Here is a 24,821-nt window from a genome sequence, read left to right as displayed (position 1 = left end):
TCCTCCCTTAGCTATGCTGCAATAGGTGTAGGCTGCTGGGGAATTCCCATGATGCATGAGTATTTCTTCTTCAGTCACCTTTCTCACTCACTATGTGTTAATAGACCTCTCTGTATTGAACCACACTTGTTATCAATCTGTGTCCCTCTTCCACAGCATGTCTTTCAGAATCAGAATACTTTATTGATCCCTAGGGGAAATTATTTTTTTGTTACAGTGCTCCATTACAAACAAACATTAACAAAGACAGACAATACACTAACTAAGAATAGCACAATATATACAGGCATATATATATATATATATATATAAGTCACTTATTAATAAATAGCTGAAAAAGAAACATGTTGCAGTACTGCTGTTGCAGTAAACAGTGTGTTAAGTGGATGAGTTGTACAGAGAGATGGCCACAGAGAGGAATGATTTCCTGTGTCGTTCAGTGGTGCTTTTCGGTACTCTCAGTCTCTCACTGAACGTGCTCCTGTGACTGACCAGCAGTGTTGGGTAAGTTACTTTAAATTAGTAACTTAGTTACATTACTAGTTACTTCTCTAAAAAAGTAACTCAGTTACTTCAAGTTACTCGTTACTTTCAAAGTAACTAGTTAGTAGGGAAAGTAACTTTGGTTTTACTCAGAATTCTCTTGTTAATGTGTTGCTTCCGTAAATGGATACCCAGCAAGATTGCCAGTCTTCTAGCTTGCTTACTTGCCACAAGTGCACTGTGCCACCTACCAATAGAAAGGAAAAAATAATGTGCACATTTCCACGAGAGAAATCCCACGCCTGGACCATTGTTGACCGCCGCCATGATTCTAGCCTGCTTTTTACATCCAACACAAAAACTGCAGTCGTGGTGCTGTTGATTGTACTCAGAACTTGGAAATTCTGCCTTCTGAATAGGAAGATGTAGGTAACACCAGACTGCAGATGAGCTGCATACAGAGCTGGACTGGGACAAAAAAATCGTCCTGGGCATTTTGACTAGAGACCGGCCCACCATTATAGGAAAAATCATAAAGCCTTTGAATGAAAACAAACACTGTTGTGACAGTGATGTACACTGTTCTGATGGTATATATGTATCAATCTATCAATTGTTTGTTGTAAGATTCAGATAATTATTTTTTTTAAAGCGAGACATTTTAAATGAGAATAATAAAGAAAAGTATTTCCTTGTGCCCCCCTTTCCCTGTTAATGCCCTACCTGGCCCCCTGGCAAAACTTTGCTAGACCCGCCCCTGCACAGTTACCAGCTGTCAGCTACGTAGAAAAGGATGCTGGTGTTATTTGTCTCTCAGAAACAGCTCATAACTTCCCTTCAACTCATTCATGTCACCTAAAAGGTAAACCTGTTTCTCCATCACCTGTTCAGCTCTGATGATTCAGTAAGGACATCTCCTGGTTTCATCTTCATGTTTCCCTCTCACCAGATAACCAAACTGATATCATGAGCAGCAGCTTTTACAGCTGTGGCTCCAGCAAACATCAGCTGATACTAGAAATTAATATTAAATAAATTCTAACAACAGCTGATCAAGCTTAAACGTGCTGCTGTTGTTTAGCACAACATCCGCTGGTTTCCTCTTTCTGGCGCAAAGTGGGCGATAAATAAACAAGAGAGAAAAGCTGATCAGCTGATCATTGATCAGTTTCGTGATTGAAGTAGAAACGGGAGAGAATGAGAGAAGAAAAGGCAGCTGTGCAGCTTCAGCTTTGTGTCTTTTTCATTGTAGCTGAAGTTCGGGACAAACTGTGTTCCTTTTCACCTCAGTACGAAACGCGTAATATTTTCTCTGAATACCAGACGATTCTGTTTTTTAGGGGACGGTTGGAAACTCTAATAATTAACCGTATGAACAAAATAAAGTTCAACATCAGTAACATAGCACCCACCCAGCTGTATAGAACTCCGTCATGCTAGCTAGTACGCAGTGCGAAAATGTCAGCATACCGAAAATAAACTCCACCTAAACTTGGTTTATATCTGACTCCGATAGACTGCAGGTCCTAACTTCTTACCTGAAGTTCAGTTCACCTGACACTCGGACCGGCGGCCGCTTCGGGTCTCTCCTCTTGCCTCCCTTTTCCTTCATCCACCTGCTGGCTTCCACCACTTGCTAATGTTACTGAATCTGTGAAGCTCCGCAATTACCACCACACGAAGTAACGAATAACGAGCCTATCTAAATCCCAGTAACGAGTAACGCGTTCCTGGTTTTGGCATAATAACTAGTTACCGTGCTCGTTACCACAATAATAACGTAGTTACTGTAACGTTACTTAATAACGCGTTAGTCCCAACACTGCTGACCAGCATGTCATGGAGTGGGTGGGAGGTGTTATCCAACATTGTCTTTATCTTGAACAACCGCCTCTCCGACACCACCTTGAGGGAGTCCAGCTCCATCCCCACAACATTACTGGCCTTACGGATCAGTTTATCGAGTCTGTTGGCATCTGCGACCCTCAGCCTGCTCCCTCAGCATGCAACAGCATAGAGGATCGCACTGGCCACAACAGACTCGTAGAAAATCCTGAGCATTTTCTGGCAGATGTTGAAGGACCTCAGTCGCCTCAAAAAATAGAGACGACTCTGGCCCTTTCTGTAAAGTGCTTTGGTGTTTTTAGCCCAGTCCAGTTTATTGTCAATGTGTACTCCAAGGTATTTATAGTCCTCCACAATGTCAACACTGACCCCTGGATTGAAACAGGGGTCAAGTGTTTCCTGGTCTTCCTGAAGTCCACTATTAATTCCTTGGTCTTTCCCACGTTGAGCTGCAGATGATTCTGCTCACACCACGTGACAAAGGAGTCGATCACAGCCCGGTGCTCTGTCTCATCATCCCTGCTGATCCATCCAACCATCGCAGAGTCATCAGAAAACTTCTGAAGATGGCAGGTCTCTGTGCAGTGGCTGAAGTTTGTGGTGTAGAGGGTGAAGAGGAAGGGAGAGAGGACAGTCCCCTGTGGTGCCCCTATGCTTCATCCTATCTTCCTCCCCTCACCCCAAGGTCACGGCAGATGGCTGGCCCTCATGCATTATTGTAGGGTCTACCTTACAATATAAAGCGCCTTGAGGCAACTGTTGTTGTTGTTTGGTGCTGCTTAAATGAACTTGAATTGAAATCGAATCAGCAGCTCACAGTCCCACACCAGGTAGCAAAGACATAGTTCTTACATGGCTTCATCAATTCTGTGAACTGCATACTTATAAAAAGAGTTTTCACTTTGGAAAGTGGGATGGTTTTCTGGAAATTGTATGAAAAGATTTGCAATTTCAGTATAATAAGACAGACACTAGTCAGAAGCCATTTTGAGAATGCAGTGGGGAGAGGTTGAAGTGATTTTAATCTTCCTTGTATAGACGTATTGGAAATGCAAACATTTGATCGGAAAGGTTGAATTATTTTAGACTCAGAGGAAAGATTCATACAGCAAGTCAGTGAAAAGTAACTTTTGGAGAGCCATAGGTTTACACAAATGGGAAGAAGTCTAGTTTTTTTTGTTGTTTTTTTTACCTGATAAATATCTTGACATGTTGACTGCAATCAGATGACACATGAGTGTGCAAATGACTGAGGTCTGGATGCAAAGCTTTGAGGTTTGAATTCAGAGAGAGGATGACTGTGAGCATAAATGGTCTCTATGTTATATAGATACAGTCTGTGTTGTTTAGGCCTCGTTACTATGCACATTTTCACTAGATATTAGAACAACATTAAGAAAAAATGCCTTTGATTATTTTGAGAATAAAGTCAGAATTTTGAGATTAGAGTCAAAAATGTATTTTGAAAAAAAAAGGTTGAAATGTGAGGATTACGCTTGTTGTCCAAAGACATACTGCTACGGCTGCTATACCCTCTATAAAATGCCTTGTTTAGGCGAGTTATTGAAACAAATTGATCAGTCGTTTTGTCATACAGCATACATCCCCTTGCATTTATCGATGTAACTATCGATAACCTTTCTACCTGTCCATTACAAGCCATTTTCTTGTGTGCAAATCCACTCTTCAACAATTGTGTGTTTTTCCATCCAGATGCAGTTTTCTGCACCATTTTATCAATGTTCTAATACTGATCACCACATTGTGTTTACATGCTAAAAGAGAAATCATTTCCTTCCTGTTACTAAAACCGATTCTGAAGTACAATTTCACTCAGAGGACATAGCAACCATGGCAGTTTGTAATCTGTAGTCTCCACATTTAAACTTTTTTCTTGAAATACTATTTCAACTTTTTTCTCAATTATTTTTTCTTATTGTGGCCCTAATACTCGTTTGTACACCTTCAGGGAATTATTCAGATGTAGGAGGAGCACTGGAGTTAGCAGGAGTACTTGAGTGCTTCCCAATTGATAGTGAAAAAAATTAAATCAGGTGTCATTTCCCCTTTTTGTGTTTCACAACTTGTGATTACACTTTTGTTTATTTATTACTCTTCATTCTTCTTCATTTTTTTCTTGGCTTTTTTTTCTTTTCTTTTATGATTTATGATCTTTTAGCTGTGTCAGGCTCAATGTTCCTCCTTATGGAAATGTTTTACCCAAACACTGATAGCTCAATTTCCATATTTTCCCTTCCCATAAACCCCATTCGCAAACATGAAAGCTTCCTGTCCACTGGGGGTTTCTTTACCAGATGTGTTAGCCATGCTCTCAATTGTCTAATTTTATCTAGCATACTCAAGTCTACTATAGACCCTGAATACAAACAGCCATGGGATTCCACTTTTGACACCAAGCTTGTTGTGGAAATCTTAAAAAAATGAGGTGCACACAACCACGCTGTTTTCATTTGCTTATTTAACTTTGGGGGTCAAACAACAGTACAGACAGCACGCCAGCAGAATTACAAGCACTGAAACATATAAAGTTACAAGTTATCTACATGCCATGGTCATAAAATACATTTAGAACATTGTAATAAAAGATAACTTGAACATCAACACTTGCTGTACCAGAAATAATCCATGGAGACAGAATAAAGTGATAAGGATCTTTAAATTCAATTAGGTCAGCTTTACAGAGCGAAGTAGCAGAATCTTTTTAATTTTCACTTTTGGTTACATCGACAGAGCAATCAGGAATGCTTAAATTACACCTCTGAGAATCTTGTCGATCCACTGACGGTATTTTGAGATGTCCGTATAGACATTGGGTACATCTGGGTATTTGCAGTTGAAATTTTTGTTGAAAGAAACAACACCAACTGCGAACCCGTTGCAGACCAGAGGACCACCGGAATCTCCCTGTGAGGAGGACATAATTTAATTTTGTCAGTTTATATTAAGTGTTTTATATATTTTGCAAAATCTAATTGGTATATATTGAAAGGACAGAAAACATACCTGACAGAATCCTTTATTTGTTCCATAGCCACCTGCACAGATAACGTTGTCAGGAAGTTTAGGCCATTTTTCCTTACAGATTTGATATTTAATGACAGGAACGTTCACCACTCTCAGCTCATTAGGTAGAGTGTAATTTTCAGTGAAACCCCATCCAGCCACCTGGCACACTTCATTTTCTTGTAGTTTTATTTCAGCATGTGGAAGCTGAATTATCCTTGCTGTGCGGTCTAGTTGAACTTTCCCAGATAACTGAAAACACACAACATGAAGTGAAAATTAGAAATATCTGTTTTCATACAGTAACTCTTTTGCTGTGATGTAATTTAAATTATAACCACACAAATATAGGGTCTTATAATTCATGTGAAACTGTTACAACTATGAATATGTACTTACTTTAAGGAGCATGATGTCATCACCATATTGAATATCGCTATAATTTTCAAACTTGATGGATTTTTTAATCTCTATTTTTTCATGATGGTCGTTGAGATTGTGGCTTCCAAGAACAACATGTGTAAGGTTCCTGAAGAAGTAATCAATGAGACTTGGTCAGTACATTTTATAAAAGCGTTTTAATGAAATGAATCAGAAATTGCCACAAAACACGTTGGATTGCTTACTTGTCACAGTGTGCAGCAGTGACCACAAAGTCATCAGTGATGAGAAATCCTCCGCATATATGACCATGTTTGTTCTGCACTGAGACCATATAAAGCATTGAGTTCTTTGCTGCCTTTTCCCCATGTATAATCTCACTTCCATGGCCTAAAAAAGTAAAACCAAAATTAAGTTAATGTCCCAACAAATGGTTGGAAATTGATAACAAAGACTTGCAGTTCTTACCGAGGCATGCAAGAAGATGGAACAGTAGAAGTTTTTGCAGACTGTGCATGATGTTAGCCAAACGGTGAACTGTTTCTGGTAGGAGCATCAAGGAGACCTTTTTATAGGGCGTTTTGCCTTGTTGGTAAGTATGATAATAATCACTCTCATTTTGACTTCCAACCACATCCTTTTCACCCACCCAGGCCACCCCCACTTTGAGAAATGTTGCGAATGTCTTTTTTGTGTTTTGTTATGGATGCGTAAAACCAAGAAAAAAAAACCTTACATCTGATGACCAAATGCTGATCAAATAATTTTATTAAGGAGCCAAATTTTGTGTGCTTTCTTGCCCAGGCAAGCTTACATATCAGCTCAGAAAGTGAAAGTGTAACACAATACAGAAACAGTGTAATTACAATACCTTTTTAAAGTCTCACCTTTGCAAAACAATATTTTTTAACTGAGTTTTAACTTTGTGGATACTATACCATCACAAGAGCAACTAAACACCCTGCTGCTGGTGACCTTCTACAGATCCAGCATCGAGAGCCTGCTCACCTATGCAGTGACAGTGTGGCATGCCAGCTGCAGACAGGAAGAGACTGCAGAGGGTGGTAAACACAGCGCAAAAAATCATCCTACTGCCATCTATAACTCCCGTTGTCTCAGCAGGGCCAGAAACATCTTGAAGGACATTACCCACCCCGGCTACCATCTTTTTAACCTACTGCCCTCTGGCAGGCGCTTCAGATCCTTACAGGCCAGAACAAACAGACTCAGGGGTAGCTTCTTCCCCAAAGATATCACCATACTCAACTAAAACTTGCACAAACGTAATTTGCACTTCAGTATCTGTAATGACTGTGTCATCATTCTCTGGCGGTCTGTTTGGTTTACTTGGTGCTGTGAATTTATATTATGTATTTATATTATATTTATAGTTATATTATTGTATAGTTTTTTTAGAATGTGCTAAGCACATGTGCACCATGGAGCTGTTTTAAAACCTGTTATACTTTGTATAATGACAATAAGGACTTTCAATTCAATCACAACTGGTATTTATATTGAGGATTTTCCTAAACGAATCACTCAAAAGAAACACCATTATTCGCTGGAATAGATCAAAGCTACTGAAACACATTTGAATTCTGTGATGAATTGTTTTTCAATCAGGGAAATCACAATTACCAGATTCATGAATTTCATTGTTGTCAGTTACAGCAATAAAACTACTGCATTCACACTATTAATAAGTAAAACAGCAACTGATACATATAGATAACAGTCGAGCATTATCGCTCATCTGTTAACGTGCTAACTGAACACATCAAGTTTAACTGGCTATAAAATGTTGCTGATAAGTCTGACTTTCAACAAACAACCACATGCACATCAAAGAAATCCTGCATAATAAAAAATAATATTAATTATAATAAAGATACACAAATTTATACACAAATTATTATACATATTGCATGTGGGTTAAAACTGCAACACTTTATTTATATATATTTGATCGTTTGCATTGTTTTTTCATTATTTTATTTTGGCTCATATTCTGTCCAAAGTTTCTGAGACTTTTGACATCTTTTGGCATCGGACTCTGCACTGCTTCACATCAACAGAACCTGAACTCAAGCCAATGGTTCCCTTTCAGCACAAGTCTGAAGGGCAGCCTGAACCTGCTTTGTGCCCCGCACACCTCCAGCCTGCACCGTCTGGTCCTGTTCCGCCATAGGTTTCCATACTGTCTGGTCCTGCTTCGCCCAAGCCAGTGGTCTGGACTCTACTTGAGTCAGTGGTCACTGCACAGTCTGGACCTGCTTCGTTCAAGGGTCTCCGTTGACCTCCTGAGGGGTGCAATCTTTGCGGCCAACATCGGCCTCCAGTGGTTTTTGTCATCATTGTCAGCCTCCAGACCCAGATCCACTCTGCCTTCATTGCTGGCCTCCTGGTCAGCTTCCAAAATGGCTCTGTCTTCGCCAGTGGCCACCTGAACTGTTAGTTCTTTGTTGTGGTCTCTAATGCTCCTGTTTTTCTTTGTGTTCACTCGAAACACAAAAGATGAATCTTTTGCTAAACAGTCTGTTTTGCTGGTAGGTATGATTATTATCTACAATATTTTGATTTCTAACCACATCCTTTGTTCAAGTTTGCACACTTGTGTTGCATGATCATAATCATAGTGCCACATCAGTCTGAAGGACAGACATGCTCGTCCATCATTATGCTAACACAATTTGCTGCTCATTTTTAGTTTAACTTTTGAAATTTAAGACACTTTAGGCCTCCCGATTTGTTTCATTCAATATCCTTTTTGGCCTCCTGGTCAACTGTAGGTACAAATCAAGTGACTTTGGATACTTTTAATGAGTGGAAACTTAGATGTAAAGACTTTACTGTGGAAATCAAACTTTGTCAGTATGATTAAGTGGCTATTTTGGATTATACCTCATTGCCAGTGACCTTTCTGACTTTCTTCTTTGCTTTTTTTCTCTTATTCTCTGCATCTTTCAATGACGAAGCACAGAAACCAGTTTCCTGCATCAGTTCTATCATCAGACTCATTGGTTTTCCATTTACACATAAATAACTAAGAGATGACTTAACGGAAGCAATGCACGTCATTGGAGTCAAGTTAACAATAAATTTTGCATCCACCAAGGTCTTCAAGGTTATCTTGGTTATGCAATGGTTGAAAACTGACAAAAAGCCTTATAGTATAGTGTGTACTGGCAACATATAGACATTATATGTGGAAGCAAACTACAATGTGTTTAAAATTTGTTTATTCCAAGCTTTTTGGATTTTCTTTCCTCTGGTTTTTCACATACATTGATCGACCTGTAGTTTAACTATACTCACAAGTAAAGAAGGCAGATGCCAGGCTTGACACAGCTGAATGGCGTTATCTTTGAGATCTGCAGCAAACTAGATGAACCGCAGACACTACAGGATCCAGATAAGCTATTGCTTGTAGAACATGTACGTAAACTGTTCTTTGCACACACATTTGTTGATTTCTCACACATTTAGTCTTTGTACTACTAGTCTGAATATATTATTTATTTATTATTTATTTATTATTATTTATTATTTATTATTATTTATTTATTTATTATTTATTATTATTTATTATTTATTTATTCTTATTTTATTTTATTCTAATTGTCCTTCATAACTTTTGCACTGTCCACTTCCTGCTGTGACAAAACAAATTTCCCACGTGTGGGACTAATAAAGGTCATCTTATCTTATCTTATTATTTTGCATTTTTTTCCCTATAAAATCTTTAGCTGTAGTACATGATGCATATAATCTATTGCTGTATAGTTCAAATCTCATTAGCCTGTGGACAGAGTGTCTGCCGTTCAGCCATTAGAAGATACTATTCAACAATTTAGCTCACTGAAATGTCTGATAAAGCTTTCAGCAGAGGTCTGTATTTCTGAATTTAAAAAAGTCTATGTCACATGCTAAGTCATTACCTTACCTCATCCAAATGTCATCCATAATTGTCATTCTTAGATAAGAGCTGATTTCACTCTTGTCACCCTTGTCCACATGCTGAATCTCTTAAGGCTGTATCCCTTGTACTATGCCACGTAAGGAGACTATGTAAGGTCATTCAGATTCTCAGCTCACCGTTCTTCTCTTTTCCTAAGTTCTTATTAATTCTCGTACCCAGCTCAAGGACAAGAGGTCAGGAAAAGATGATGGGAAGGATTTCTGGAATGTATCCTATATTAAATGTTTTTGTTCTTTCTTGACTGTTTAAAACGTTTGTCCTACAGCAACCACCATAGCTAAAATTATGCACTGGAATTTCGAGAGATTAAGTAAACAGACATCCAGAGGTGAAGTTTTTACACACTGTAACTTTGTCATAAGGATGGACCCACACCCTGAGCATTGGGAAAGGTTTAATCCGTTTATTTACAAGCTGTGAATAAAACAGAATGGCACTGTCGGTGATATGGTGAGATTGAGGCTGAGTACATCATCTGGCTGACACGAAGATCTGCCCACATCTAAGTGTGTTCTTCAGTCTTAAAAAATCAGCTTCTGTTCCTTTGATGAGCTGCAGATGAGTTAATCAGCAGAGTGATTAAGTAGAGAAAACTGATAGCGGAACAGAAGAAGATATTTTTAGCTTTTCTTTTTACACATTGGTGTAAAAAAAAGTCGTTTTTAATGAGCCTTCTCTTTTTTACATCACTTCTCAGAAGAGACATTTTCAGGCTAGCTTGGATATCAGATCAGAAAGTGAATGTTCTTAGTTCTTACCTCGCCTTTTACCGTCAAAGAAAATGTTTACTATCACAACTTAATTTTAAATGGACAACTTTTTGAAATGAAGAGCATAAGAAGAAACAGCATTATTCATTTGTATAGGTCAAAGCTACCAAAACACATGTGATTAGTGTAATAAACTGTTTTTGAATCAAAGAAACCACAGTCACCAGATACCGGTCATAATGTCAGCATTCTCACAGAGATGAAAACACGGCATTCACACTGGCTAATGACTAAAACAACAATGGCTTACTAATAACTAAAGCAGTCACATTTACTTCATAGCATATAGCAGATGAGAGTCACATTATCTCCCATCTTTCAATCTGATTGAACATGTCTAAATGCCTAGAAAATGTTGCTGACTAAAAATACTTGCTTTAGACAAACAACCACAAGTATAGCAGCAAATATAGATACATGCATATTCATAAGGTGTTAGACATATTGCATGTTCTGCGTGCAGAACTAAAACATTACTGAAATACTGAATTCATATATGCATGGTTTTAGTAATAGGGCATTTTATATTTTGGCTCATATGTGATCCATGTCTTCTGAGACTTTTTTTTTTTGCTATCGTCACAGGTCTTAGGTTGAAGCAATTTTCTTTTTGTATCTATCGCAACATTTTGCTTTTTAAAGTGGAAAAAACTAAAGCCTTTGGCCTGTTCCTTGGATGTTCCCACAGCAAAGTTGCCCAAAAAAGTTTTGAAAACGAGTAAGAGAAAATACAGTTTCAAGCTTCAGGTTTTATTTTTTGCTTTTGGACTCACTGTAATGCCAAAATGTTTAAAGAGATTTAATCATTCCTGACACCTGACAGTGTAACAGAACATCTTGACTCAGGATTACATTTCTCTGCATGAAATGAATGCAAATGATATTCATATGGAAACATAAAATACTGCAGTAATCTCACAGATTGGAGGTGCTGTTGATTGGTGTCAAGAAGGAAGAGTTGGCTATCATAGTGTGAGAGGGAAGGTACATTCTGGACAGCCTGCAAGTTGTTTGCAGGCGTAACACAAGGAGACAGAAAACCATTCACTGTAAAATCTAAAATCATCAATTAAACAAACAAGTGTGTCGGGAGAAAACTATGGGAGAAAACTTCGGCCAACAAGGAACTTTAAACCCAGAACCTTCTTTCAGTAAGTAACTGGTTCTCACCACACACTATTCTGATCTCACACCAAACTCTCCATTTTCTTGTTTCTGACAGACGTGAAAAGTTAATCGAACGCTGCCCCCTAATGGTGAAAATCTTGCTCTGAATACAGCAAAAACTCCCATTGAGGTCTAACAAAATGATCATGACTGGTTGGAGCCTAGGGAAGGAAGGTAGGACAAAAGATGCACTGTGGAAGAGAGCCACAGATCAGTAGCATTTCTTTTTCTTAAGAATGGGTTTGATCCAAGAAAGGAATTTTGATATGTCTGTATAAACATTGGGGACATTTGGATAGTCACAGATTTTGTTGTTGTTAAAGGAAACGACACCAACTGCCAAATTGTCACACACCAGAGGGCCACCAGAGTCACCCTGTGAGGAGGAAATATTATTATTTGATTTGTCCATCAATCATCAATCTTTTTTTAATATCATAGGTTGTAGAAAGAAAAAAAAAGTTACCTGACAGATTCCTTTGTTTTTAAAGTATCCACCTGCACAAATAACTTTAGCTGGAAGGATATTCTGCCAAACACTCTGACACCTGTCCTTGTTAATGATGGGGACATCCACCACTTGCAGCTCGTCAACACTTTCACCGTTACTTTCTATGGCCCCCCATCCAGCTACACTGCAGGTTTTGTTTTCCTTTAGATTAATTTTTGGATGTGGAAGTTTAATTGGCTTAATAATTTTGTTTCCTTCCAGGCGAGCTTTCCTGGACAGCTAGTGGTAGAAAATAAGAAATGAGATAGAAAAGAGAATACTTAAGGCAAATTTAATAGGGTTTAAATCCAAACCATAACAGTGTGTCCACATGTGTAGCTGGTCAGTTGAATAACCAATATGTACAATACACAATCATCACTAACATGTTTATATGCATTAGTATATTTATTAATTAATTAATTAAGTAAATAAAAACACATGTTTGTTTTGTGTCACATATATTGCAAAAGGGAAGCAATAAGGAGCTTTCTTTCTTTCATGTGCTTTCCCGTGAGTAACGTATCTGGGGCCAGTTACATAAAATAAACTACAGTATTAGGTAAAAGTGTTGAGGCACCACTTATTTCTTTATAGTTTGCTTCCAAGGAGCCAGGCTTCACACATGGCTTGCTGAAATGCATAAAATTCATTTCATGTCCAGTTCTTATACCTGACCATTTTCAGAACATGTCAGGTTTTCAGAATTCTTTTTGAGCAGTGACGAGGATAATGCGGTTTTACAGGCATAAAATGGTATTTGTGCACCAACATGGTGACTGTCAAACAGCTACTAGCCAAACACTTGGCCAAAACCAAACCAAAAGACAAAATCTAGCTATATAGCATCAACAGAACAGATAAATAATATCAGGAAGTCATGTAAGTAGGACATGCAGAAAAAACCTGACACAGGACCTAAGAGATGCATGTCTATGAGATTCAGGAGTTATCTACTTACTTTGAGAAGCATGATATCATTTCCAGATAGAACATCCTTAAAAGAATGTTTGCACATCTTCACACCATATCTCATTGTGTCATCAACCTTCTTGAGATTGTGAGTGCCCAGAACAACACTTGTAGGATTCCTACATTAATGATAATAGAGAAATTGAACGTTTATATTTAGATGAATTTGAGGTTGCATGAAGAATTTTGATTACTTACTGAGGAGCACAGTGTGCCGCAGTCATTACAAAGTATTCACTGACAAGGAAACCTCCACATATATGTCCATTGTTGTCTTGCACTGATGCCATATACATCAGCTGCTTTTTCTCAGCCTTTCTACCTTTTATGATTCGACTCCCCAGTGCTGAAAGCAAATGTGCAAAATTTAAAAGCAACACACTTTTGCACATTTGTAAGAAATGGATAAAATCTTACCATTATTTCTAAGAAGCGTCAACGTTTGAAAGAGCAGAAACCCTTGCAGAGCGTGCATGATGCATGGAAGTCGGGTGAAAAATCTTTCAGGGAGATAGTTGACCACTTTATGCTTTACCTTGCACTCTGTCTGTGGTTTGTGGTTTTTGGTTTTTTTTTTTTCACTTCCTGTCTTCTCAACGTTCATTTCATGTCTTCACAGAACATTTGAATCACTCTTTATGATCTTAGAACTGAAAAAGCTTTTTGGATGAGAGGTGAAACGTCTTCAAGAAACTTGAAGTCCAGACGCTTTTCTTTCCGAGCTCCGGCTTAATTAACAGAGTGATGTAGAGTAAATGCTATCAGATGAACACGGAGATATATGTATACAATCTACACATACAGAAGTACTTTGTGCAGGATCCTTGATACATCTAACTCATGAAATATAATTAAAAGCACTGTTTTGTTGGAGTGCACGTGCAGAAGCTCCATGATCATTTCTAACAGGCTGAAAAACAGGAATGCAGGAATCAAGATATCCAGAAGAGCAGCACGGTTAGCAAGCATGGCAGTTTTTGTAGTTGTGTAATGACCCATTTTCACAGTCCTGTTTGTGTTATGCATATGTATATTGATGTGTGTGCAAAGCAGACCAAATTAGATCGTCACACTACCACGACATATTTTACTGTCTGTATTATTTTTCTTTTCTGAAATGCTGTTTTATGCCAGATAGTAATGGTACACACACCTTCCAAAAAGTTAAACTTTTGTCTCATCATTCCACAAAGTATTTTTCCAGTCTTTCAAGTCTTGGGGATCATCAAGATATGTTTTAGCAAATGTCTCTTTGGTCAGCAATGGTTTTCTCCTGAACTCTGCCATGGATGCCATTTTTGCCCAGTCTTTTTTATTGTTTAATCATGAACTGAGCTTGACTGAGACACGTGAAGCCTGAGGTTCTTTAATGTTGTTCTGGGTACTTTTGTGACCTGGATAAATCATGGGTGTGCGCTTGGAGTAATGTTGGTAGGCATAGAGTTATCAGTGACTTTGTTTCTCAAGTGTTTCGCAGTATAAAGTGTTGCTTATTGAGTTCTTTTAGCCTGCTTTGATTTGTCATATGGGTTCTGAACTGAGTTCTTGATTTACCAAGTCTGCCAGTAATTGGGCCTGAGTGTGTTTAGTGAAACTAAACTAAAAAATGTGGTTAATCACAGTTAATTTATTTTTAACAAAAGGGGCATTTTCATTTTCACACAGGACCAGGTAGTTTTGGATAACAATTCTCATTTATTTAATAAAATCATCATTTACAAAGAGCATTTTATGTTTACTCTGGTTATTCATTCATTCATTCATCTTCTTCTGCTTATCTGGGGCCGGGTTGCGAGGGGCAGCGGCCTAAGCAGAGAAGCCCACCTCCTCCAGCTTGTCCGGGGGAACACCAAGACGTTCCCAGACATTCTAAGGCCAGCCGAGAGATATAATCTCTGGTTCTGGGTGTCCTGGGTCTGCCCTGGGGCCTACTATCATAGTATATAAGTTCACAGAACTGCATTCGGAGTCTGCGTTTGAGTCCTGCCTGCTCTCGGAGTATGACAACCACCCAGTGATCCAAAACTGGACCATCCATATCTATAAACATTCTAAAAGCATGTGGATGTACAAATTACCAAAGTATAAAATTAGTGTACAACAATGCTCTATACATTATTTTAATCAACTTGGTGATGTACAGTTAGAGCACTGTTGTAAACAAATTTTAAAAAACACATTACTCCTTCAGCAAAATGACATCCTTAAGATACAGTCAGTACTTTTTCTAAACTATTTTAGTGATATGCATAAGAGATTAAATGACTGCCAGATTTGATTACTATGTGAGCCGTGATGCAGTTATTATTAAATCACCAGGACAAGCAGAAATAGTAGTTCCTACCAATCATTCAGACAATCCCAATAATATAGCTAATTTCCACTGTTTTCCTGTCAATCATAAACTTTTACCACTATTTACTACAAATTATTAAAATATCGATATTTTAATATGAGAATTGATTCTAGAACGTATTTGTTACGGAATAATTGGTATCCATCTGTACACCACTAGATGGCATCAATACTAATAACATTTTGATCTGATCTGCCCATCACTAGCATTGCAGATTACAGTTTGTTTACATGAGGGTCTCTTTTACGGTTATAGCTGTTGCTCACTCAGCAGTCATGTACACATTGAATATTCATTAGTATTTAGTTTGTTTCTCATTAGCTGCCACATATATTACAAAAATAATGCTTTCACGATTGATGATTTGACATCTCACCCTCTGTGAAATAGTTCCAATCAGTGTAGCAGTGTAGATGTACTTTCACTACTGTGGTGACACATACTGGTCTCTAAAAGATGCCACTTTAATCTTGTGGAAAAACAGCAAAATCTTGAAATGGTAATGGTGATAACCTTAATACTACTATATGTTGCTTATTCTTCATGTGACACCAAATTATTTTCTGGACTCCCTTGTTATTTTTTTAAATGAAATATTTCCCTTCTGATATTGTTACTAATAAAACCAGACCGTGGACTAGCAGATACAATTTTTATTTCTGTTTCTGGTCACACAAAGAAAATGACAGCAAAATGAAGCAATACAGCAGAAAAACAATTGTAGTTTTACAAATAACTATTTGGGTTTTTCAGAATTGCATTGATCCACGGGAGGTATTTTGAGATGTCTGTATAAACATTGGGTGTTTTAGGGTAGTTACACTTGCCTTTGTTAAAAGAAACAATACCAACAGCTAATCCTGCGCACACCAGAGGACCACCTGAATCACCCTGTGAAAAGGAAGAATTTTAAGGTGTTTATACATTTGACAATGAGAGACCAGTTATTAATTTCAGTGAAAGGAAGAAGAAGAAAACATACCAGGCAGAATCCCTTGTGTGTGGGGTAACCACCTGCACAGATAACGTTGGTGGGCAGACGTATATTTTTGACAGAATATTGTTTCCTACAGACTGTCTTGTTTATGACAGGTACATCCACCACCCTCAGTATATTGGTTAGAGCACCATTTTCTGTTATTCCCCATCCAGCCACTTTGCACACTTCGTTTTCTTTTAGGTTTATTTTAGCATTTGGAAGTTGAATTATTTTTACTTTGTCGCTTAGCTGAGCTTTTCTAGAAAGCTGAAGAGATACAAAATCAAATCACAAAGTTAACATTAAAAATTCTTATGCTGTAATGTAATGTAGATAATTAGATCACACAACTATGTCACTTCAAACTGTTGTACTTACTTTTAGGAGCATGATGTCGTCACCCAGTAAAACATTTAGATAAAATCTAGGCTTGAATTTTTTATTGATACTTATTTTTTGGCCTTTGTTGAGATTGTGGTTACCGAGAACAACGTGTGTGGGGTATCTGAAGCAGAGATTATTGAGAGGCACTCAATACATTTCCTAAACCTGTTAAATGACATGAAGACTGATACTTACTCATTGTCACAGTGTGCAGCAGTGACAACAAAGTCTTCGGTGATCAGAAATCCTCCACATATATGACCACTTTTGTTTTGCACTGAGACCACATACAACATTGACTTCCTTGGGACTTTCTCCCCACCAATGATGTCACTTCCACATGCTTTAAAGACAGAAGAAAAAAAAAGCATGCTAATGCCCATATGAAATGTTTGGAGAATAATGACTAAAAACTGTAATTCTTACCAGCTTGTTTGAGACATGTCAAAACACTGAGTAGCAGAATTAGTTGCAGACCGTGCATGATGCCAGGAAAACGGTTCACTTCATTGAAGGCGTGTCAAGCTGACACATTTATAGTGCTTCTAACCACATCCTTTTTTCAACATAATTCTGAAAAGTTTGTTAATGCAAAGATAACTGATTTGCAATGTGAAACACATCCATTATGCTATGTGTATAAATTTATTTAAGTATGTTATACAAATTAATTCATTCATTTTTATCATTCCTAAATTTAAATTGTTGTGTTGTGTTTTAAATTGAATGGGTAATTGGGTGAAAGAATTTAACTGATATTAAAAAAAAACAAAACTTCAGCATTGATCCATCCATTTCCTTCTGCTTTCCCTGCCAGGATCATGGCAGGGCTGAAGCCACAAAATAAACTAACAAGAACTTATTTGTACTGTGAAATAAACATGAAAACTGCACACAAAGACCCCAACCGACCAGGAAGTTTGAACCCAGAACCTGGTTTCAGTAAGGAAACAGCTCTCATTATGGAGCAAACACTAATAACTAAACATTATATTTCATTTTATTTTAAATTGGGTTTTGGATGTTATAAAATAAACAAATGAATTTACATTGTAAACTGCAAAGAAAACAATACAGTTTTGATGTAAGATATGTAAGATGAGTAATTAGATACAGAAAAAGAGTAACAACTAATCAAACACTTTATGCATCACCTTGCTGTCTGTCTGTGGTTTCATCAACACTTATCTGTTTCTCTTCTGAAAGTTTTCTTCCAGAGATTATCAAAACATTTTTGTTCTTTTTTTCTTGTGGGTGTTGTTGTTTGCTTCTAGGGGTGTGAAAACTCACACCTTGGCTTGACACACAAACATGTGAGTCGATGAAACCAGTTTCCAGTTTCACAGATGTTTAAGAAGCATATATCACTGTTTAGATTGCCAACATGTATGTAACATTAAGAAAAAAAAATCCATAAAGGCATAATAAACAGTGACCACATAAAAAAAGACAAAACAAAACAATAATTTGCTCACAATCTACATGTAGAAGCCCTGTTACATGAAAGGAAAAAAGCCATCCCCAGTAGTATTGCAGTTTATTGTAATACTTTATTTCAGGACAATGTTCAGGCTTTTAATATGTGCTATTTTCTTAAGTTTAGTTTTGTTACAAGATTGAGCATCCCATAAAATGAGCAGGGCCTAATGACACGCCCTGTACTAGGAGCCTAGTTCAACTTTTACTTTCTGTTTTCTGGATTCATTTACCCTAACATCAGCGATCACATTCTGGGGTATGGTTGCAGCCAGTGTTGGAGTCATTACGTTACTTAATTACTCACTTTGTCAGTAAATAAATATTCTAAACATCTACAGTGAGCCATGCCTCTGAGTCCACTTCCCTTCACCTGACATGGTCTTCATCAGGTGTTGAGGAATCAGGACACACTGATGAAAAGTCAGCTAGTAGAACAAGAAGGCATAAGTAGACAAGGGATGACAATAAGGAATTTTTGGAATACCACTATGCATGTAAGTTTTATGCATTTATCAGAAATGACCATAGACGTTACTGGATTACTCACAAATCATTAAACATTATGTGTTATGTCATTAAACTGTCCACCAGTGAACACAAGTGAGTGGTCAGTAGTGACATATTTATTCAACAAGTGAAGGACTCACATGTAAACTTCAAGATGTTTTGCTGTAGAAACTTGTGGCACATGTGCAATATTGTAGAATACTTCTCTATACTAGGTGAGCCACATAAACCACATTTTCCAGATTAAGATTTGAATCTGATGCTGAAAGTTGTGAAACTATTGCTATGGTTAGTTGGAAAGCACCTACATCCACAGTGCTTCACATCTGTTAAATTATCGTTTAGTGTCTGCAGAAGTTTTGTGAATTTACAATTTTTATCCTTATCATTAGCTATCTGTAGGTGTAGTAACAATAGATTTGCTTTTTAGAGTGTACATGGATGCAATCTGTTTTTGTGCAAAGTTACTCTGCAGTGAAGGTTGAAGGTAACCTTTTATTGGGTCTCTGTTATTCAACCACTCAAACAAGATATTTTAATATTTCAAAAGTTATTAAGCTGTTTGACAAAATTCTGTCAGATGTTTAAAAAAATCCAAGCCAGTCTGAGCCAAGTTATTATCCTAGGATTCCTCAAATCATATGGCCTGACTTAATATTAACTGAAAATGAGCAGTTTATTAAAGGCTGGTTTTAAATGTATAAAACAAGGGGCAAAGGCAAAATTAAACACTCACCTAACTAAGGTTAAACATAAAAAAAAGACCCTGAACGTGAACATCTTAACGTGAAAAACCTGAAACATGAAGACTTGAAAACATGACGAGAAACCACAGACGACCTGAAAAGGAATGAATGAAAACATGCAGACTAAATACACACAGGAGGTGATTAGGTCAAGTGGAAACACATGGGGAAACAGCTGATTAGAATGAACATAATGATGCTACAGGGGAAGTAAAACTAAACACAATGAACATAGTACACCAGACCTCTTCAAAATAAAACAGGAAACATAATGAGACGCAGACACAACACAAGATTGACAACATAGGACACGCAGACATGAAACATGCGAAGAGCGAGGGAGACTGAAACATATGGGTGCAGACACAAGGGGAATCTAACAATGAACTATAACAGGGAAACATATGAACTTAGATAACGTAATGAACTTCAACATAAACCATAAACATCAAAATATATTAAAACTCAAAACGCTGGGTCAAATGACCCAGGATCGTAACAGTTGAATGTTTTGAATGAAACAAGTGAAATAAAAAAATACTGATGGCTGTTTCCTAATAGATGCATCTATGTATAAATTTGAAAATCGTTGGTCACCTACTTGAGCTATCGCATTCCCGAGATTTTTGGAAAACCTGACTTCTGACCTCAGCCTTGACACGATTATTGAGATTTGAACTCATGTGGAATTTGTAGCAGATGAGCCTATGGCAGGGGTAGGCAACCCCAGGCCTCGAGTGCCGGTGTCCTGCAGGTTTTAGATCTCACCCTGGGTCAAAATACCTGAATCAAATGATTAGTTCATTACCAGGCCTCAGGAGAACCTCAGGACATGTCGAGGAGATAATTTGGCCATTTGAATCAGCTGTGTTGGATCAAGGACCCATGTAAAACCTGCAGGACTGTCCCTTGAGGCCTGGAGTTGCCTACCCCTGGCCTGTAGTATCAATTTAAATACCAAGGTGACATGTTTCTCGAGTTATCATGTTCACAAGATTTTTAGAAAATCTGACCTCTGACCACAATGCCAAAGAACCAATATTTGTTCATTTGTTTTCTACCTTCTCTTTCTGTCCATTGTAGATTATTATAAAAAGGTTTCCTGCAAAAGTCAAGTACAGTAATCTCAACAGAAATCAACGACTAAAGAATAATGGCATCTTAGGAAGAGTGCAAAAAAGTGACAAATATTTTATTTTAAGTGATGCAGTTCCTTCATTCCTGTTAGCTAATAACAGCCGAATTAACCTCTTGGTGACATTTAATTTAAATTGCTTTAAATTTAGCTTTTGCACAGAGTAGTCAATTTAGGTCTCATGTTACATTTCAATGTAAAACAGGGACACTTTTATGACCCTCGCAGTTTTCATACTAAACCACAAGGGGGTGTTCTCTACTATATTTTGTGGGCACTTGTGTCTTCAACACAGTTCACTGTAATCCAAGTAGAACTATAAAATTAATCATCAATATTAAAAAGCACATTAACATGTAAACAAATTCACAAAGACGTACTAGTGTAAGTCTTGTGGTGCACATTTATAGCACTTTTGGCAAATATGACACACAAGTAATATCTAGCATCTAACTTAATAACAAATGACAAAAACTCAGTGTTAAACATTGTCTGCGTGATTACTTTTCATTCTTCTGGTGAAACTACTGCATCTACAACTATTCTCAGTAAATAATGTGTCTTTGTTATCATTTACCTCTGCACATATGGTTTCCTTTATTTTTTTCTGAAGTACACAGCAGCTTTCAGAAACCCTTAAAAGTATAGCTGAAAGTTTAAGTGACCGGACTGCTGCCTGTACCCCATGACAATGTGAGTTGCACTAACCCTCCCCTATATAGCAAAAGGGTGTGTGTGTGTGTTTATGTGTGTCGATTGGGTGTAACTGTAGTGATGGTGGGGGGGTGGAGGAGGAATAATTTACACCAACAGTTTTTAGGATTTGATTGGCTGTGTCCATTTTGTTGACTCATTACTGTGTCCAGACCACATCCTTTCAGCTCAAAATATTAAGCTGTGCATCACAGTAGATTTGAAAATATTCAACATTAAAGACAGATAAGAAGAAATGTCGCGCCTCATCGTTTTCATCTCATGTGGCCTTCTCTTCTTCGTCCAGTCAGGTGAGTAATGTTTTATATTTTACTTTCATTTACTTACTGATAATTGTCTCCTTCATGTAAATAAACAGAATACAAAGTCCCATTACTGATATCTTTTAGTCTTAGAAAGCCATTAATGCCGGGTGTTTGTTTCTCTCACTTGTTCTTGACTTAATGTGCTGATTTTGTTATACGACTGGATATTTTCTTTTTGTTTTAGGTCATGGTTCTGAGATTATTGGAGGAGGAGAAGTCAGGCCACACTCACTCCCTTTTATGGCTTATTTGTTAAGTAAACACAGTTTCTGTGGCGGGACATTAATCCATCCACAATGGGTCCTGACAGCCGCACACTGCACCAAGTACGAACCCGAGTTACTTTTCTTGAAATTTCAAATCAAAATATTGCAGTATTTTTTTTTTTTTTGAAACAGTGAGTGCATTATAATGATATTGGTTAAAAAACAGATTATATCTGTAAACACTGATCACTGATATGGTCTGTGTAAACCTTTTTGCAGCTTTACAAGTCTATTATTTTAAAGACCTCATAGTATTATATCACCCCAATAGAAAACTTCTTTCTCAGACTGCTGGCTTACGTGTGGTTCCTAAGGGTCTTAAAAAAAGAACAGGAGACAGAGCCTTTAACTTTCAGGCCCTTTCAGGATTCATGAGAAAGACACCTCTCTACTTTCAAGAATAGGCTTTTTTGAAAAAACATATACTGCAATAGGCCTAGGCTGCTGGGGGGCATCCCATGATGCACTGTGTTTATGTATTTATACACCAATCTGCATTTAATCATTTGTTATTATTCATTTCTGACTCTCTCCTCCCACTTTGAGGTAACTGTTGTTGTGATTTGGTGCTATATGTGATGCAGTTGGAGTAAACTGAATATACTCATTAATAATTGATGCATTTCCTTATGTTGATAGAAATCCAACTGGCAATCACTTAAAATATCGCTGTGATCTACCTGCGGTTCTTTTTTAAGGAAAAGCCTCAGCTCTTAGGAAGAAGCCTGTAACACATGAGTAGATTTGACTGTTTGGTACATTACTGAAAAAAAAGTTGATCACACTCCTTCCAGGCTTCAGTCACAAACATGCAAAGAATAATGCCTTTTAAAAAGTAAATATCAAAATTATTTCGTGTTACACCTGCTCTAGAACTGGAACAAGAAAGTAGGTAATAAAATGTGGCAGTGATTGTAATGGATTGTAATGGACATTTGCTTTTGGTCTATATCTTTATTTGAGCTATCCTACTAAGTCCTGCAATATTTATTTAGTCCTAAGTCCTAAATAGAGGACATCCAGGGCTTTCTATTGATATCTCATTTTTTTGAGTGGCCTCTTTTAGCCCCGAAGAGGAAGGAAATCTTAAAAAAAGTTCGATGTTTTTTTTATTTGACAGAATGAGGTGGGTTATCCTAGGTGCACACTCCATAAACGAAGAGGAAACAGGTTCCAAGCAGGTCCGAGAGGTTGAGGAACTCTTCCCTCATCCTGACTATTACCACTATCTCCAGGGCAATGACCTCATGCTGATTAAGGTAAGGTGATAATTGAGTGTCTAATAGCAATAGGTGGTTTAAGACTTTTGAACAATGCTGCAAACATACTTACTTTAAGGCCAACTCTGTGAAGGTAATGTATAAACAGCCATTATCGATATGTAATATTTCTTTTTATTTCTGTCTTTTTTAGCTTAAGGAACCAGCAAAGATAACCGAAACCGTGAAATACCTCCAGTTGGGGAAAATAGTCAAAAGGCCTGCAGATGGGAGAATGTGTCTGGTGGCTGGATGGGGACAAACTGAAAACAATGAAACATCAGATGTCCTCAAGGGTGGCCATGTAGCTGTGATCAGCAGACAGAAGTGCAACTCTTGTGATTATTACAACCGCAACCCTTATATCACCAGGGACATGATTTGTGCTGGTATATTTGGCAAAAGCAGCGATTCTAGCTGTTATGTAAGTATGACAAATGCATGTTCTTCTTATTTTTTGTTCATATATTTAATCATATATTTGATCTTGCTGCAGGGGGATTCAGGAGGACCACTGCTGTGCTACGGAATGTTGGTTGGAGTCACTTCTTTTGGATCTCATGGGTGCATGACAAAACCTGGAGTCTACTCGTTTCTCTCAAAGAAACAACTAAAGTGGATCAAAAAAACAATGCAGTCATCTGAAAGCAAAAATCAGTGAAATCGAGCCGTACCAGCTAAACGAGACAGGCATATTTGATGCTTTTTAAATCTGTCAGCGCTGTCACTGTTAACCACTTACTTGAACATTATCCATTTTATTTCATTCTTCCTCTTCTTTATGATATTTTAGTTTTTACAGACTGTCCACATGATAGCAGCCCATGGTTAGTCTGTTAGGTAGGTTAGGTAAATTTGGCACAAACATTAACTTTTTCCAAATATCATATAACTCAAAGTACCTCCAAATGTGAATGCTCTTGTTTGTTGCAGACAACTACAATGCAAACAGGAAAAGGATATTTTTAATGTATACAAAAAATAAATAAATGAATGAAAGTGAAAAAACAAAGCGAGATTAGCCAAAGAGATTCACCATGTCATGTATTGCAAACTTAAGCTGAAAATGAATAAATCTGTAAGCAGACGTTTTGACAAATATGTTTTTTTTGAGTATGCTTTAATTTTTATTTCATTTCTCATTTTAAGTATTTTGCTTGAAAAGGCCAAAAACAACAATATTTTGTAATTAACTTTCTAGCTTTTCTACTTTCTAATAAAGCTTGTGGCATGATAAAAACAACAACACATCTTTCATTTTCTTGTTCTTTTCTTTTCTTCTTCTTTTTAGTGCATTTCCTTAATTGTGTCATCGCCTTACAGTAACTCCTAAGTCTCCTAAGTCATCTTCGTAAAATTTATATTTCAGTCTTTCAGTCCTTTAGTGTTCAAGTTAAAGGCATTTTATTCCTAATATTATTTATTGTAATTTCTGTAAACAAGCTACCAGATGGCAAAAAAGTAATTATTCCTGAATGTTATCAAGATGTTTTCCTGAAGTATGATTAAAAAAAGTCTGATATTCATCATCGTTTGGAGATTATTGGAGGGAAAAGAAAAATATTGCCGTATTTATT

General features: G+C 37.3%; 3 protein-coding genes across 3 annotated transcripts; 1 reads left to right on the top strand and 2 right to left on the bottom strand.

Moving 5' to 3' along the window:
• Window positions 1-5,094: 5,094 nt before the first annotated feature.
• On the bottom strand, window positions 5,095-13,589 carry LOC134621283 (uncharacterized). The gene is made up of 12 exons (XM_065469776.1): window positions 13,532-13,589; window positions 13,313-13,460; window positions 13,104-13,233; window positions 12,119-12,382; window positions 11,872-12,028; window positions 8,007-8,235; window positions 6,694-6,785; window positions 6,193-6,276; window positions 5,979-6,123; window positions 5,752-5,881; window positions 5,353-5,604; window positions 5,095-5,253 (listed from the first exon to the last, which is right to left on the bottom strand). The coding sequence occupies exons 1-12, from the start codon at window positions 13,587-13,589 to the stop codon at window positions 5,095-5,097; spliced, it is 1,848 nt and encodes a 615-aa protein (XP_065325848.1).
• A 2,607-nt stretch (window positions 13,590-16,196) lies between these two features.
• Window positions 16,197-17,317, bottom strand: LOC134621282 (duodenase-1-like). Its single transcript, XM_063467707.1, has 5 exons — window positions 17,260-17,317; window positions 17,029-17,176; window positions 16,828-16,954; window positions 16,453-16,716; window positions 16,197-16,361 (listed from the first exon to the last, which is right to left on the bottom strand). The coding sequence occupies exons 1-5, from the start codon at window positions 17,315-17,317 to the stop codon at window positions 16,197-16,199; spliced, it is 762 nt and encodes a 253-aa protein (XP_063323777.1).
• Window positions 17,318-21,572: 4,255 nt separating this feature from the next.
• On the top strand, window positions 21,573-24,465 carry LOC134620859 (granzyme K-like). Its single transcript, XM_063467176.1, has 5 exons — window positions 21,573-21,704; window positions 21,904-22,045; window positions 23,106-23,244; window positions 23,399-23,668; window positions 23,741-24,465. Exons 1-5 carry the CDS (start codon window positions 21,650-21,652, stop codon window positions 23,903-23,905), a joined length of 771 nt encoding a protein of 256 aa, XP_063323246.1. The 5' UTR covers window positions 21,573-21,649; the 3' UTR covers window positions 23,906-24,465.
• The last annotated feature ends 356 nt before the right edge of the window (window positions 24,466-24,821 follow it).

This window comes from Pelmatolapia mariae, linkage group LG23, assembly GCF_036321145.2.
Source record: "Pelmatolapia mariae isolate MD_Pm_ZW linkage group LG23, Pm_UMD_F_2, whole genome shotgun sequence".
In the NCBI taxonomy this organism is placed as follows: Eukaryota; Metazoa; Chordata; class Actinopteri; order Cichliformes; family Cichlidae; genus Pelmatolapia; species Pelmatolapia mariae.
The sequence above is the reverse complement of the archived record's forward strand: the minus strand, read 5'-3'. Positions and strand labels throughout refer to the sequence as shown.

Bases quoted from the DNA above. Each gene is read 5' to 3' on its own strand.
- LOC134621283 (XM_065469776.1), bottom strand. From the start codon at position 13,589: ATGCACGCTCTGCAAGGGTTTCTGCTCTTTCAAACGTTGACGCTTCTT. The intron at 8,236-11,871 runs GCTACTGATCTG...TTGTGTTTCGAG, and splicing joins CATTCTTAAGAAAAAGAAAT to TGAACACAAAGAAAAACAGG. The intron at 5,605-5,751 runs GTAAGTACATAT...GTGTGTTTTCAG, and splicing joins ATGACATCATGCTCCTTAAA to TTATCTGGGAAAGTTCAACT.
- LOC134621282 (XM_063467707.1), bottom strand. From the start codon at position 17,317: ATGCACGGTCTGCAACTAATTCTGCTACTCAGTGTTTTGACATGTCTC. The intron at 17,177-17,259 runs GTAAGAATTACA...CTGTCTTTAAAG, and splicing joins GACATGTCTCAAACAAGCTG to CATGTGGAAGTGACATCATT. The intron at 16,955-17,028 runs GTAAGTATCAGT...TCTCTGCTTCAG, and splicing joins GCTGCACACTGTGACAATGA to ATACCCCACACACGTTGTTC.
- LOC134620859 (XM_063467176.1), top strand. From the start codon at position 21,650: ATGTCGCGCCTCATCGTTTTCATCTCATGTGGCCTTCTCTTCTTCGTC. The intron at 21,705-21,903 runs GTGAGTAATGTT...TTTTTGTTTTAG, and splicing joins TCTCTTCTTCGTCCAGTCAG to GTCATGGTTCTGAGATTATT. The intron at 23,245-23,398 runs GTAAGGTGATAA...TGTCTTTTTTAG, and splicing joins ATGACCTCATGCTGATTAAG to CTTAAGGAACCAGCAAAGAT.